The following is a 16788-nucleotide window of genomic DNA, read 5'->3' on the forward strand; positions in this document are numbered from 1 at the left end:
TCCAGCCTGTGGCTCCCCTTGGTTACTGGAAGTTTTAGTTCACAGTAAAGGTTGCCCATTCCTGATTCCAATGGCCAAGCTGTGGCCACATGGTGGCACTGGCACTCGCTATAATCGTCTCATGGATCTGTTTTGTCATTTGTTATATCCTTATGATAAATTCCATAATGTCCAGCTACTATGGTTAATGGAGGATTCTGGGAACACAGCCCTTACTATACATTTCTGTATAATGTTGCCTCTTATAGACCAGGGATGGGCACATTATAGTCCTCTTGATCCTGCAGAACTACAGCAAATGCGAGTCACTGACCCCATCTAAAAAACAAATGCTCTGTAAGGCTACAAATGTATTGTTATTGCTACTTTTTATTCCTCATCTTTCTATTCAGGCCTCTCCTATTCATATTCCTGTCTCTTATTCAAATCAGTGCATGGTTGCTAGGGGAATTTGGATCCTAGCAACCAGATGGCTGAAACTGCAAACTAGAGAGCTGCTGAATAAAAAGCTAAATAACTCAAAAACCACAAATAATAAAAAATGAAAACCAATGCAAATTGTCCCATAATATCCCTCTCTACATCATCCTAACGTTTATTTAAAGGTAAACAACCCCATTAAAAGAGAAGCCATAACATATACTTAACCCAAGTCCTTTGCATTAGACTTATGTGGAAAGTATGTGTATACTGCCCCTTTAAACAAGATATGTGGAAAGTATGTGTATACTGCCCCTTTAAACAAGACCATAGGTTCCCCATATCGAATCGAAGCCCAGTAGTGTGACACAATTAGGGGAACAGATTTTATTACAAAGGTTCAAGTGCCCATCATCACAGTCGAACAATAAAAAGTATGAAATAAAAATACATCCACAGTTATACAAATCAATGACTGATAAGCCTGACTGCCGGGGAATGTGATCAGTGCGGTTCCCTGGATGGGTTAAATTCATGCTCTCCCCTCTGATGATTAACCCCATCTGTGCTGCGGCCGGTTGCTCCCTCTCAATGCAGCACTGTAAAAGTTAATTATGCAATTTTTTTTTTAACCAACAACCATCCCAAATCAGATGTGAATTCCGACCCCAGTCAATAAAGGATCTCACGGCTGAGGCGTTGCGCCCTCTAGTGGAGATTTTGCACAGTGATCTACTGAGCCTTAGTCAGATTTCTCTTTTTCCTTCATGTGTAAGAAGACAATGCTGAAAATAAAGAGTCCGAACATGACAGAGAAAGCGCTGGCGTAGTACGGGTAGGCCGAAGGGATGAAACGCTCGTACTGTGTGTGCTGGAGGGGGCGCACAGAAATCTGTAAGGGGTGCCAAGAACAACATGAAACAAGCTGCTAATATCACATTGATGAGCTCTTACTTTGTATGTGACTCCCTGTTATAATGCAGATATATCACATGCTCACCTGTGTGGTCGAGTACAGGTGAGTATATCCCAGCCTGTTATAATCCACCTTGAACTGGAACACGCCATAAACATCTGGCAGTTTGAACTGGACACTGTACTTCCCTCCTATGAGGAGAAACAAGAAACAAAGCCAGTGAACGGACACTCAGCACAAGGAAGGCAGCCTTCCAGCTGACACTTAACTGACACCCCTATGCACAGTGCTGGGCTCTCTAGGGATAGTGTATTGTGAGCTGGGTCCCAACAATAATAACTACAGGTATATGGCGACTGGTCATGTCATTGCCACTTAGGAATTCTCACCATTCTTCTTCAAGAAGGTCCTGACGAATGGATCAATACGGACAAACTCCAGCTGGATATCATCCCCATCAAAGGGCACCCACTTTCCATCAGAAAGCTTTTCAATCACGATGCTGTATTCCTTTAGAGGGAAGCACAATAAAGAAGGGAAAGTCAGACCAGCAAAGATTTAAAGGAGAAGGAAAGGTTAAAACTAAGTAAGCTTTATCAGAAAGGTCTATATAAATACACCAGTAAACCCTCAAAGTAATGCTGCTCTGAGTCCTCTGTTAATAGAAACATCACATTTCTTTCCTTCTATTGTGTACTCATGGGCTTCTGTATCAGACTTACTGTTTTCATCTTAAACCTCCAGGGCTAGGGCTTGAGCATGCTCAGTTTGCTCCTCTCTCCCTCTCTGCTGTAATCTGAGCCCAGAGCTATGAGTGAGGGAGAGACTTGAGAAGACATCAAGAAGTGATGTCACACCGAGCTAATATGGCAGCTGCTATCCTAAACAAACAGAGAGAGCTTCTAGAGCTGTTTACTCAGGTTTGGTAAAGCATAATGCAGAATAAATATAGTAGTATAGCTTGTACTATTGTGGATAATCTATTGGCAATAAACTGTCTCTGTATCTTTCCTTCTCCTTTAAATAGTAAATAAGGTTGCCATACAGAATGTCTTGTGCTAAAGCCCTATACAGAGTCCCATTGCAGAATCCCCATGCACATACCCATGAGGGCACAGGCAAGTGGACACATATGTCTGCAGATGGCCTGTACGAGTGGAATTAATACTAATAGTAGCTACAAATTCAGTCTGTAAACCCTTGGGGCTCTAGTTTATACAAGACTTTCATGTTTATATTGATCTACTGCCACATGATACTTACCACAAGGTCGGTGACAGTGTAAGCACTGGGAGGAGAGGATTCCCCTACACGGTGATGGGAGACTTCCCCAACTCTCAGGACACCTTCTTCCTTGAACACCCAGCGGGACAGGGCCATAGCCAGTTCGTAGTTGCCGGTTTTGGCATACCTATGGAACAGGTACAAAAAACTGAGGCCGTATATCTTGACAAATAAAACCAAGCTACGGCAGGTAAGAGAGATAAGAAACGTACCTGTTGGAGCCGGAAGCAGCTTTCTGAACAGCAGAGTTGAAGAAGGAATCACTGAAGAAATCAAGGGAGCCGCTGAACACAACACGGGCGTTATTTCTGGCCTGCAGCCCTGCAATCAGGAGCGTGTTCTTTCCTACAGCATGTGGGTACTGCGAATGGAACAGAAATCTCAGAAGAAGCTTTATAAAGCCACTGTTCACTTAAAGGGGTGGTTTGCCTTTAAAGGGCACCTGTCACAGCCAAAATCAAACACATATTAACAATCTGACCAGTACAAGCTAAACACGTTTAATCAAACTACATATATAGTTTTTTGAAAAAACTGCAGGTTTTAAAAAAATCCCTTACTTTGTCAAATGGGTTCTTTCACTGACGGAGGCCATATTGAGACTCTAACAGAGACTCTAATGTGCAAATTTCAGGAGCATGCTCAGATTGTAACACTGCTTTGCGTATTCTACCCAGAATGCCTTGTTTTAGTAAACTCCTCCACTAGAAGTATCCACTAGAAGTGCTGCCACCTGCTAACTTCCAGCAGGTGGCAGCACTACTGTACAGCAGCTAACACACAGGTTTGGCTGATTTGAAAATAGCTTAGAAGGGTTGATAAGCAAACAAGGAATTTGAACTGAGCATGTGCGAGATTTCAGAGCTACAGTTGGCTGGGAAGATATAGGTAGGAGGAGCCAGTAAAATCCAAGATGGCTGCCTCAGCTAGAACTGCAGTGGAGATAGGGGAGATCTTGCAGAAGGAATAGTGAGCTGATCATTTACATTATACAAACAATTCTAACTGTTTTAAAAATCGGATTTCTTGAACTTTCACATAGTGTATTTACTTAGGAAATGATTTTGGTCATGATTGGTGCCCTTTAAAGTAACTTTTAGTGAGTTATAGAATGGCCAATTATAAGCAACTTTTCAATTGGTTTTCATTATTTATTTTAATAGTTTTAAAATGATTTGCCTTTTTCTTCTGACTCTGTGCAGCTTTCAAATGGTTGTCGCTGACTCCTAAAAAGCAAATGCTCTGTAAGGCTACAAATGTATTGTTATTGCTACTTTTTATTACTCATCTCTCTATTCTGGCCCTTTCCTACTCATATTCCAGTCCTACTCATATTCCAGTCTCTTGCATAGTCTCAATGCATAGTTGCTAATTTGGACCCTAGCTACCAGATTGCTTGAAATGCAAATTGGAGAGCTGCTTAATAAAAAGCCAAATAGCGCAAAATCCTTAAATAATGAAAACCAATTGCAAATTGTCTCTGAATATCGCTCTCTACAACATACTAAAAGTGTTTAAACACCTTAAACTATTCTGCTGAACTGGCATTTTTACAAGGAAATACCTATTAGAGTCCTGCACCGGGTCGGGTACCCGCAGGTCACCCACAAAAAAAGCAGGCACCCTGTGGACAGAGGGGAAGTTTTTCAGGTGCGGGTATACCCATGGGTCTGTGGGTCACGGGTCTCATCTAAATTTCTTATCTTATGTAATATTGTCTATATTTTACTCCTTTTAAAATTTTACAAAAGTGCCCGCCCACTTTTGATGATTTAACTTCCGGTCTGCAGGACCACCACTTCCTGTTTGATGGAGGTCGGCGGGTTGTGGGTCGGAGATAAGGCAGTTGCGGGTCCAGTGGTGGATCAAAGTGGGTAAAAATGCGGGTTGTGGTTCAGGTCACAGGTTGCGGGTCTGGGTCTTAGAAATTGGTTCAGCGCAGGACTCTAATACCTACTGCAGTTTCCCAAATCCCCCACCTCAGCAGCTGTGATGTCATCAGAGGGTATTTCACTGGGTGGTAAAATGATTAAGTAATACGGACAGGGTCGGGTAGGGTTAAATACAGCTCATTCATGCGACTCCACAATTTGGATTTCACAAATATTTTAGTTTTCCGAAACCACTTACCTGTGTGATTGGCTTATCTGGGAAAAAAGAGTAGGACGTGGAAGAGCCAGTTAGAATGTCCAGTACTAAAGGATTGTCCGGATCGGCCACCATGCTGTAAGGATAGAACAGTTAATCAGTAGTTACTAGCAGCAAAGCAAAAAATAAAAAACACTGATACTTGGATTAAAGGAAACATGTTTGGTGCAGGCAGCAGCACATGAGCTGGAAAGACTTGAGGGAACACCCATGTTCTAGAACAGGCTTTGAGTAACAGTTATGAACTAATGGACACCTACCCAACACCCCTGAAGAGAATGGGGTTCAGAGGAGTCTTCCCCACAATCGTTGGAGCTTTCAGAAGGTTCTCAGAGTCGGCCACAATAAGTGTGTGCTATAGGGAGAGATACAATACTTCAAAATGTCAACACTTTTTTGTTTTGTTGTACAGTGCTTTGCCCTCAAGGAGCGCTTTACAAATAAAAATATACAAACATACAACACTAAAACACTACCAAGAGAATAAACCCACCAAAGCAGATGGTTGAAAAGAGAAACTTCCAGGAGAACTATCACCATAAGAGAAAAAAAATCCACTAAACCCTACTGCTTAGCCCTCCCTACACTTTTTGAACAAGCTCCTGCAGGAATATAGGCCTCTCCTTCAGCCTTTAAATGAACATCCCTCTGCCTGGGGAGGTGCAAGGATCTGATGACCATTGAACTGCTCAGCATGTGACTACATATACCACTGATACAATGTAGCAGCAGTCAGATCCCCTGCAGCCAAGACTCACAATACTTTGCATTTTCTGCGATGAGCAAATCTTTGAAGACATTGTGGGGAGGGAATTGCACTACAAGGTGCATGTGGACAGGACCTATACTTGCAAATGCCTTTAAAATAACTGAACAAGTTTAATGAATGTATATTGAAAATATGATTCAATTCAAATTGAAATTTCAAAACAGTATAAACACCCCCCAAACTGTCCCAAAACATCATTAGTAACCGCCACTTCCCCGGCTGATTTCCACAGGACACACACCTGGCCCGGGTCGGAGATATCGTAGTTATGATGATCAATTACAGCTGTTTTCTCTTCATCAAACTCAATGCCACATTCGCTGCCCAGCTCCCGGAGAGGGTCCCCTAAAATACAGACAAGAGGAATCAAATGTAAGTTAAGTTATTTAGTTTACATTACATTGTGCATTTAGAGGGCAGCTCCTATGCCTTCCCTATGTGTCAATGGACCTTCATTGTCCAATCAGAACACTTTCTAGTCTGGGTATATCTTATCCTAGCACTGTTTAGAAGCCTGCTATTAAACAGCTTTGTTTTCAGTGAATTAAAAAGTTCTATATTTATATATTCACCTATAGTCATTCTTCTGTGCGCTCTCCTAATGTGTTTCTGATTCGGAAAACCACATCATAGATAGAATACTTGGTGAGGGCAGGGGATACTGCGGTATATATTTGCAAGACATCATGGTTAAGATATAAGGGTGAGAATATTGTTGCAAAAAGTTGCCAAATATAAAAATGTGCTGCATGAATTGCGGAGTCTACACAAGTGGCTAAGGGATCAGACTCACAAATTTAGTGTCACATTGGCCTCCTGCTGTATAAAGAAGCCCTTGAAAAAAACTTGATCCTAAATAGATGCAGAGCAGCGGAGTTCCTGGGCACCATCTTGGCATTCTCTTCAGGTCTCAGTGTTGGCAGGAGCATGTGCAGTTGAAGCAGATTTACAACTAGGCCCAACTGCCCATAATCCTGCAGACGATGGTGCCTGGGAACTCTGCTGCTCTGCATTTTAGGATCAGGTTTTTATTTTTATCAGGGGCTTCTTTATGACTAATGCACAGTGCAGGGAGGGAGAGGGGGCAATGGTAGGCAGTTAAGGGGAGGGTTAGTTCTGCTTTAAGTGTTAGAGTGCAGGACATGTACTTCTGGTTCCAGTAAATAGCAGCATTTTACTGATGCACCTGACAGAACTCTAGAGTTTCTCTCTGTACTAAACTACATTTCGCAGCAGCGATACAATATACTTTTAGAATACACAAAAGCCACGAATATCCTGTAAATTATATCCTTATAAATGGTGAGTCCTGATGTCATCAGTTATAAACGGTGAGTTCTGATGTCATTTCTGTCACATGACTCACTGAAATTTGTGTATTATAATAAATAAAGTACCCCCAGTTGCAAAATACAAGGATATTAGAAGTTACCTCGGAGTTCCATGACCTGTATAAAAACCACTCGGCCTTGTGTTTTTATATGGTCATGAAACTCCTCTGTAACTTATATTATCCTTATATTTCATTATATAAACAGTGACTAGTGATGTCATCAGTTATAAACGGTGAGTAGAGATTTTTGTCACAAGTAATCAGGTTTCACTCGCACACCCTGGCCTTCTAGAACGGTGATACCTGGTAAACAAAAATGGAGGAATCGGCGTCCCCACTTCCAACGGATCCAAGAAAATTCACTGGCACACAGGTGATGCTAGCAGGATAAACCTTGCTAATTTATTAAGTTATGCTGCAATACACTTGATAAATGAGCAAGGTTTATCCTGCTAGCATCACCTGTGTGCCAGTGAATTTTCTTGGGTCATTTTTGTCACATGACTCACTAGAACTTGTGTGTTATAATAAATAGTAGTCCTTGTTGGAAAATATGAGGATATTAGAAGTCACCTCGCAGTTCCTCGTACTTTTATATGGTCATGGAACTCCTCTGTGACTTATAATATCCTTATATTTTACAATAGGGGGTACTTTATTCACTATATTATTTACACAATATTCATGTGCCCAGTGTAGAGATAACTCATCATACACAGAATACAGATGAAGACTCACCAATATCAGAGCTTGCTGCCACCAGCACACTTCCGCCACCATCGATGAATGAGCTGATGGTCTCAATGTTTATGTTCCCCCCGAAATCTAAAAAACAAAAACACCATGCTGTCAATAGTGCTACACTATGGGCGGGGGGACCGTCACCCTTCAAAGAAAAAAAATCGGAAATATTACTGGGGTTATGCAATAAAAGAAACTACATTTGCACAGGGGCAGTAACCCATAGCAACCAATCAGCAGTTCGCATTTACTAGTCACCTGTTTAAATGCAAGAATATTATTGGTTGTCATGAGTTACTGTTCCTGGGCAAATTTAGTGCCTTATTTTACATATGGGAGTATCTGTGTTGTTGCACTAAAACTTCCAACATCCCAGAAAGCCAATGGAGCCAGCAGCTTGCAGGGAGTTGTAGTGCAACAACATAAGGTAAACCTTGACTTGCTCAGAATAAGAACCAGCTTTGGCAAAGGTGGGAATACTTTGTACGTGTCACTAAATAGAAAACATTTGGCAGAATAAAATTAACAAGACTAGACAGATTGTGTATAATTTAACTCAGGGTCCATTTGTGTTGCCCCCCATACCAAATACAGGAGGCAAAGTAACCAACATACCTTCAACGGAGGGGGAAAAGATGATTAGATTGTCGTACAAGAACTCCCCGTACTTGATAAGGGACAAGCTCGGATCATCAGCTGTTTTGAAGGACAAGTCAAATCCTCTGTCTGAAAGGGAAGAAGGTGGGGAGAGATTTGGTTGTTATTATTCTTGTGGTTATTATTACTGTGGTTATTATTGTGCATAACTGCTCCCTGTGTATCAAAAGCCTTAGCATAGCGCCTACACCAAGCTCCTACATGATGCTGCCTTATTCCCCTCCCTAATAAACCTCCTAGCAACCATATACGGATATGAATAAGAGTCTGGAATATGAATAGGAGAGGCCTGAATTAAAATATAACAATAACATTTGTTTTTAAGGGTCAGTGACCTCCCATTTCAAAGCCAAAAAGAGTCAGAGGAAAAAGGCAAATAATTAAAAAACTATAAAAAAAAATAAAGACCAAATGAAAAGTTGCTTAGAATTAGCCATTTAATAACATACTAACAGTTAACTTAAAGGTGAACCACCGCTTTAAGAAGCCAGCAGACCAGTATTGTTGAACTGCAAATCACTGCAAATGTCCAACACTCAAACTAGCTTAAGTCACATCCCAGGAATACATATATATTTATCAATTTAATATGCTCGGCTCTTCTTCAGGCTCCAACATGTGCTCACCAGGTATGGGATCCGTTATCCGGAAAGCTCTGAATTACAGAAAGGCCGTGTCCCATAGACTCCATTTTATCCAAATAATCCAAATTTTTTAAAATGATTTCCATTTTCTGTGTAATAATAAAACAGTCGCTTGTACTTGATCCCAACTAAGATATAATTAATCCTTATTGGAAGCAAAACCAGCCTATTGGCTTTATTTCATGTTTATATGATTTTCTAGTAGACTTAAGGTATGAAGATACAAATTATGGAAAGATCCCTTATCCGTAACCCGCAGGTTCTGAGAATTCTGGATAACAGGTCCCATACCTGTAACAAAACAGTAGCTTGTACTTGATCCCAACTAAGATATAATTAATCCTTATTGGAAGCAAAACAGCCTATTGGCTTTATTTCATGTTTATATGATTTTCTAGAAGACTTAAGGTATGAAGATCCAAATTATGGAAAGATCCATTATCCAGAAAACCCCAGATGCTGAACATTCTGGATAAGAGGTCCCACAGTTGTACAGGACATAAGAGAAGCGCACACAGGAGTGCCAGACAAGGAGCTGAGCAGTGATTATATAGAGATAATACACAGAACACAAGGAAGATCACAATAAAGGCTCCAGTTGTTCCCTCAGAGACAGGACTCCCCTCCCCCAAGCTCAGGCCATTACCTGAGAGACTGCGGAAGAAGAGAGAGTGCGTCTCCCGCAGGTTGATGTTCTCCATTAAGACGAGAGTGCGAGGCCCAGCGCGGAGCCCAGACACCAGCAGCAGCAGCCATGAGACGGACACGAGCAGCACAGACAGTCGGAGAGAAGCCATGTTACCCGCCCGCCACTGACAACTCCACATCACCGGAAGCCGCTCTCTTCCCACCAATCGCAAGTCAAAACGTCTCCCAGCGGAAGCGCGCCTTTTACAACCAATCGCGCACTGACAACTCCTGGCATCACTTACTCACGTGACCTGTGCTGTAAGGGCAACTGCTGCCATGACTGATAAGGGCAGAACTGTTGTGTAAGGCTCAGAACTTGGCTGACACTTTCCATAGCTGTATCCTATAAATATTATAGAGAAGCCGAATGCTACAGCTGTGTTTATTAAAAAAGTTACTGAAAAGAGAGTTCATTTTCGAATGTTAATTGTCGATAAAAGTTTATTGTAGGTTGGTCGTTAGTAAAGAGCAGGGCTCCCATTAGAAATCACTGGCCCCTACAACAAAATTTTTGGGGCCCCCTGGGCCCCGCCCACACTGACAACCAAGCTCCACCCATATCCCGCCCACTCCACGTCACAGTTAAAAGACCACACAGACATCAGCGCTAACAAAAGTAACCCCCCCCCCCACACACACAAGTTATAAAAAGCTATTGATGGTCAGGGCCCCCTTATAAAAAATTGGGGCCCCGAAAAAAAAAGATTTAAAAAAAAAATGTTTTTTTTTAAAAAAAAAAAACATTGGTGGCAGGGGCCCCCTTATAAGTTAAAAAAAAAATTGGGGCCCCAAAAAAAATGTTTTAAAAAAAGATTGGTGGCAGGGGCCTATAGAATATTAAAATAATACATTGGTGGCCAGGGGATTAAAAAAAACACAAACTGGTGTTCAGTAGAATTGAACTCATGGCTTCAGTACTTCAACTTCGCCTCCTTTCGTGACTGCGGGTCTTTTCTCCGCTTCAGGACTTCAATTTCGGCTGTTTTCGTTACTTCGGGTCTTTTCGGCCCTTCGGGACTTAAGCTTTTTTCGTGACTTCGGGTCTTTTCGGCGCATCGGCTTTTCAGCACTTCCGCATTCGGCAACGCAGAGGCAAGACGTACAGGCTCGGGCGCTCTTAAGGGGGGCCCGGATCTTCAAAAAATGCAGCGCGCCCGGGCCCCCCTTCATGCCCGGGCCCCCCTTCATGCCCGGCCCCCCTGTCCCCCCCTGATGGCAGCCCTGGTAAAGAGGATTCGGTATTGTCCATCGGTGCAGTGGTTATTACTGTCCTGCAGGGGGAGCTCCTGTGCCGTTACATCACCTTCACTACTAAACACATATTACCAATATTTCCCCATGGTATAAAAGGTGCAGGTGCAGTAACCCATAGCAACTAATATGATTTTGGCATTTAAAACAGTAAATGTTATCTGCTGACTGGTCGGTACAGGTGATTATACCTTTGGCAGCTTTGCACCTTGTATTATATACCCAAGTCAACTTTACATTTCTTTGAACCTTTTAAAGGAGATGTTAATGTCAATATTAACTATTAGTATAATGCAAATAGGGATTTATGGTGGGTAACTTACACCCACATTGTCCTGCAAGTGCCAAGACTGGGTGAGATGCGGGGTCAGTGAGTGATCCATGGGCATACCTCCCAACATTTTGGAAATAAAAATATGGACAAAAAAGTTGGAGTGCGTAGTGCGGCAATTGTTTGACCACGCTCATTTTTGTGGCCACACCCCTAATTACCATGTCCATTTTACAAAATATGCCAGGTTATAAAAGTTTGAACATATTTCTGTGGTTTTTTTTTCCAGTTATTACAGTTTTGCTAATGAAGGTGAATTGCCCTTTAAGCTGTGAGTTTAACATTTCCCAAGGAACCTGTTATCTTATATTGTTACAATTACTTATTTGCTTATATTGAAATTGTTACAAATGTATCTTATCAGCTGCTGTGGCTGTTCTAGGCTCTCTGCCAAAAGCCAATTAAGTTAGAAACTTGGTTTCTTTTTTCTGGCTGTTCAGTGCAGAGAAAAACGTGACTTTTCAGTACGAATGAGGGACTGCGGGTTGAGCTGTCAAAAGAGGGACTGTCCCTCTAAAAACGGGAGAGTTGGGAGGTATGCATGGGGTCGGCCCTGAGTTTAGACTTGGAGAGGTTGGGGTGATAAAGGACAAGGAAAGAGGCCTGAACTAGAGCACCCAAGCTCCCCAATACTGTCCCTCACTCTAATTAATGGCATTGCAGTGCAGCAAGGTTGGTCATTTGTGGGCACTTCCTGTCCCCGCCCCCTGTAGCAGTGGTCACTGACTCTGAGCATGCTCACTGAGGACCAGATCGACTTCAACTAATTGGCAGGAGTGGGGGCTCGGCAGTGACATATACTTGTATGGTGATTGGGATTCCCCCAGATACTTCTATTGCGTTTTCCTATGGTAAAACCATGAGATAAGTTTCTCACATTGAATTGCATCTGGCCCAGTTGGGTTCAGCAGTGCCAGTCGCAGAGCTCGTACAAGTGGGATCAGGTGGGCAGAACCGCCAGTGCTCTGTGCTGTGTAATGAATCAGAGAGTAAATGTGGTTTCCTTTGTTATTCACACAATGTGCCGCATGGAGAGAGAGATCAGCACTTGCAACTCTTTCCTGTCTGAGACAAAATGAAAGAATGAAAGTTTGAACTGCAAAGTACTCACCCCCTAATAGTCACCCTGTTAAATGATCAGTAACACCAAAAAATGAAAATGTTTTAAAGTAATGAAAATATAAAGTACTGTTGCCCTGCACTGGTACAACTGGTGTGTTTGCTTCAGAAACACTACTATAGTTTATATAAACAAGCTGCTGTGTAGCCATGGGGGCAGCCATTCAAGCACAGGATACACAGTAGATAACAGATAAGTACTACTATAGTTTATATAAACAAGCTGCTGTGTAGCCATGGGGGCAGCCATTCAAGCACAGGATACACAGTAGATAACAGATAAGTACTACTATAGTTTATATAAACAAGCTGCTGTGTAGCCATGGGGCAGCCATTCAAGCACAGGATAAACAGTAGATAACAGATACGTTCCAAAGAATCCCATTGTATACTACAGAACTTATCTGTTATCTACTGTGTATCCTGTGCTTGAATGGCTGCCCCCATGGCTACACAGCAGCTTGTTTATATAAACTATAGTAGTACTTATCTGTTATCTACTGTGTATCCTGTTCTTGAATGGCTGCCCCCATGGCTACACAGTAGATTGTTTATATAAACTATAGCAGTACTTATCTGTTATCTACTGTGTATCCTGTGCTTGAATGGCTGCCCCCATGGCTACACAGCAGCTTGTTTATATAAACTATAGTAGTACTTATCTGTTATCTACTGTGTATCCTGTGCTTGAATGGCTGCCCCATGGCTACACAGCAGCTTGTTTATATAAACTATAGTAGTACTTATCTGTTATCTACTGTGTATCCTGTGCTTGAATGGCTGCCCCCATGGCTACACAGCAGCTTGTTTATATAAACTATAGTAGTACTTATCTGTTATCTACTGTGTATCCTGTGCTTTAATGGCTGCCCCATGACTACACAGCAGCTTGTTTATATAAACTATAGTAGTACTTATCTGTTATCTACTGTGTATCCTGTGCTTGAATGGCTGCCCCCATGGCTACACAGCAGCTTGTTTATATAAACTATAGTAGTACTTATCTGTTATCTACTGTGTATCCTGCGCTTGAATGGCTGCCCCCATGGCTACACAGCAGCTTGTTTATATAAACTATAGTAGTACTTATCTGTTATCTACTGTGTATCCTGTGCTTGAATGGCTGCCCCCATGGCTACACAGCAGCTTGTTTATATAAACTATAGTAGTACTTATCTGTTATCTACTGTGTATCCTGTGCTTGAATGGCTGCCCCCATGGCTACACAGCAGCTTGTTTATATAAACTATAGTAGTACTTATCTGTTATCTACTGTGTATCCTGTGCTTGAATGGCTGCCCCCATGGCTACACAGCAGCTTGTTTATATAAACTATAGTAGTACTTATCTGTTATCTACTGTGTATCCTGTGCTTTAATGGCTGCCCCATGGCTACACAGCAGCTTGTTTATATAAACTATAGTAGTACTTATCTGTTATCTACTGTGTATCCTGTGCTTGAATGGCTGCCCCCATGGCTACACAGCAGCTTGTTTATATAAACTATAGTAGTACTTATCTGTTATCTACTGTGTATCCTGTGCTTGAATGGCTGCCCCCATGGCTACACAGCAGCTTGTTTATATAAACTATAGTAGTACTTATCTGTTATCTACTGTGTAGCCAACTGTGTTTTCAACTTAGACAAATCACTGTGCAAAGTGGCAGCATCCTGCATGGAACCTATAGTTCTGCACAATTTAGTCTCATCTGCAAAAATAGAACCAGTACTTTCAATGGCACCTCCAGGTCATTAATAAACAAGTTGAAAAGCAAGGGACCTAGTACAGAGCCCTGCGGTACTCCACTAACAACACTGGTCCAATTAGAAAACAGTGTTATTTTCATGGAAGAACCTCTGCCTCCCCCACTATATATGTGTGAATGTATTTTATGGTGGGATTCAATGGGAAGTATCTTCTCTTTTTTGTCCTTTGTTCAATTTGACACTGTTTTATAAGTGGCAAAAAAATCTGATTTTATATACTGGCTCACTCAATAGTATTGACTGTGCCAGTATTTGCCCCTGCCCCACCACTGCATATTCGTTTCTCAGAATCCCTCGGCTCATTAATGTAGGTCAAGTGAATTATTAGCGGACATGGTGGGTATGATAGAAGATATTTGTTAAAACCTTGACCACTTCCTCTTTATAGGGCTGAGCATGTAAGGGAGTGAGATGTAGAGAGTCAGTATCATTAGGACACTTGGTTGGTTGAAGGAAGATCAGAGAAATGGATGACCCACCAGATTATGAAGATTATGAAGCCTACAGTGATCCGTACCCTCAAGAGATATATGAGGACTTCAGCTATATGGAATCTGCTGAGCAGGTATGTTTATCCACAACTTCCTTAATGACCATCCCTTCAGCTACTCCTTATTGACCCTTCCTCCTTCAGCTCCTTCTTTCAGCTCCTCTTTACTGACCCTTCCTTCACCTCCTCCTTATTGACCTTTCCTTCAGCTCTTCCTTATTGACCCTTCCTTCAGCTTCATCCTTACTTACCCTTCCTTCAGCTTCATCCTTACTGACCCTTCCTTCAGCTCCTCCTTACTGACCCTTCCTTCCCCTCCTTCTTATTGACCCTTCTTTCGGCTCTTCCTTTCTGACCCTTCCTTCAGCTGCTCCTTACTGACCCTTCCCCTCCTTCTTATTGACCTTTCCTTCAGCTCCTCCTTACTGACCCTTCCTTCATCTTTTCCTTACTGACTCTTCCTTCAGCTCCTCCTTATTGACCCTTCCGTCAGCTCCTCCTTATTGACCCTTCCTTCAGCTCTTCCTTACTGACCCTTACTTCAAACCCTCAAGCCACTAATACATCCTGGTTTTGTTTCTGGAAATAATAAGCCTCTGGAAACCCCTAAACTTTTTCTTTTTCCCTACACCCAAAAACTTTTAAGAAAGCCTACATTTTCTCCTTTAATTCCCAGGAAATATCTACTGCCTGCCCCCAACCCACATTCCAAAACTTCTCTGTGGGTGTTAATTGGTCCTAATTCCACAGATCCCTTGTGTCCCTTGTGTCCTCAATGCACCCTGTAGCATGGTGGCAGCCTGTAGCACCCTGTAGCACCCTGTAGCATGGTGGCAGCCTGTAGCACCCTGTAGCACCCTGTAGCACCCTGTAGCATGGTGGCAGCCTGTAGCACCCTGTAGCACCCTGTAGCATGGTTGCAGGTTGAATTTTGTTTCAATTAATGTGTAGGAACCTTTGTAGGTAAAGGTAAAATAAATCTGGGAGTGGTTTTGCGTGTTGCCATCATGAATGAGCCTAAGTGCTGATACGTGTCAATAGATATATACAGTACTGGGCCAGGCTGACCATGGGACACTAGGCAACCCAGCGGGACCCACGTTTCCACCACCTCACGCACATGCAAGCAGAGGAGCAGATACCAATGCTGTCACTTGCTAGAGTAGAACTTCATGTGGAGTGATAAAGACGTTGTTCGTCAGTGTGACTTGTTGGTTAATATTATTGGTTGTGAGCCCGGGTCATGTTGTGTCCTTCATGAACTGACTTTCAGAGCTGCTCTTTCTCCCACCCATATTTTGTAGTTTTTCCTATTTGGCAGGAGACTGGAAGAGAACACGACACAAATGAAGGACACGCGTGGCTCATAATGCAAAAAGGGGGTTATATATGTCACTCCTACGTGTATTTACTGCTCTAACACACAACTCATGTTGTTTAGTCAGAAACATAGTAAAGTGCCCCCCATTCAAAGAGAGGTTCTCAGGAGATAGAGCACCTCTATACTCGTGCAACCGAGGGAAAAACAGCTGAGTTAGGCACTCTGGTATCCTGAATTGGAACAAATAATTCACCCAGTCATGTGACTCCCAGTCGAATGGTGAAATATTAGCAATATCTTCCCGATGTCACCAACTGAAGCAGGGTGCCCCAAGTCGGGTCTATGTGCACCACTGTTTCATGATTATAGCGGTATGTAGATATATAATACACACAATGAATATCCTGTAAATTATATCCTTATAAACAGCTCTTAGTGATATCATCAGTAATAAATGGAGCTCAGTGATGCCATGTGATTGTCACATGACTCACTAAAACTTGTATATTATAATAAATAAAGTACCCCTTGTTGGAAAATATGAGGATATTAGGGGGCCGATTCACTAACTTCGAGTGAAGGATTCGAAGTAAAAAAACATCGAATTTCGAAGTTTTTTTTTTGGGCTACTTCGACCATCGAATGTGCTACTTCGACCTTCGACTATGACTACGACTTCGAATCGAAGGATTCGAAGTAAAAATCGTTCGACTATAATATCCTTATATTTTACAATAGGGGGTACTTTATTCAATATATATGTGTCCTTAGCACTGGGCCATTTACTCATTGGCTTCTCTCTTTCAGGCAGAAGAATACGACACTCCGTCAGTTCGGCGCATTTCAAGAAAGAAATCTGGTTGCAGGACTTGCTGCAGTGTTTGCTGCTGGCTGTTCTGCATCCTG

General features: G+C 42.2%; 1 protein-coding gene across 1 annotated transcript; it reads right to left on the reverse strand.

Moving 5' to 3' along the window:
- Positions 1-782: 782 nt before the first annotated feature.
- On the reverse strand, positions 783-9737 carry ddost.S (dolichyl-diphosphooligosaccharide--protein glycosyltransferase subunit (non-catalytic) S homeolog). The gene is made up of 11 exons (NM_001092387.1): positions 9559-9737; positions 8227-8337; positions 7609-7695; positions 5779-5882; positions 5029-5123; positions 4751-4844; positions 2833-2981; positions 2600-2747; positions 1726-1846; positions 1421-1527; positions 783-1312 (listed from the first exon to the last, which is right to left on the reverse strand). The coding sequence occupies exons 1-11, from the start codon at positions 9707-9709 to the stop codon at positions 1163-1165; spliced, it is 1317 nt and encodes a 438-aa protein (NP_001085856.1). The 5' UTR covers positions 9710-9737; the 3' UTR covers positions 783-1162.
- Positions 9738-16788: the final 7051 nt, after the last annotated feature.

This window comes from Xenopus laevis, chromosome 7S, assembly GCF_017654675.1.
Source record: "Xenopus laevis strain J_2021 chromosome 7S, Xenopus_laevis_v10.1, whole genome shotgun sequence".
Taxonomy (NCBI): Eukaryota; Metazoa; Chordata; class Amphibia; order Anura; family Pipidae; genus Xenopus; species Xenopus laevis.

Excerpts from the sequence above, each read along its gene's own strand:
- ddost.S (NM_001092387.1), bottom strand. The coding sequence starts at position 9,709 with ATGGCTTCTCTCCGACTGTCTGTGCTGCTCGTGTCCGTCTCATGGCTG. Across the intron at positions 7,696-8,226 it reads CTTTTCCCCCTCCGTTGAAG|ATTTCGGGGGGAACATAAAC; the intron begins GTATGTTGGTTA and ends TTTGTTTTTTAG. Across the intron at positions 5,124-5,778 it reads ATATCTCCGACCCGGGCCAG|CACACACTTATTGTGGCCGA; the intron begins GTGTGTGTCCTG and ends CTCTCCCTATAG.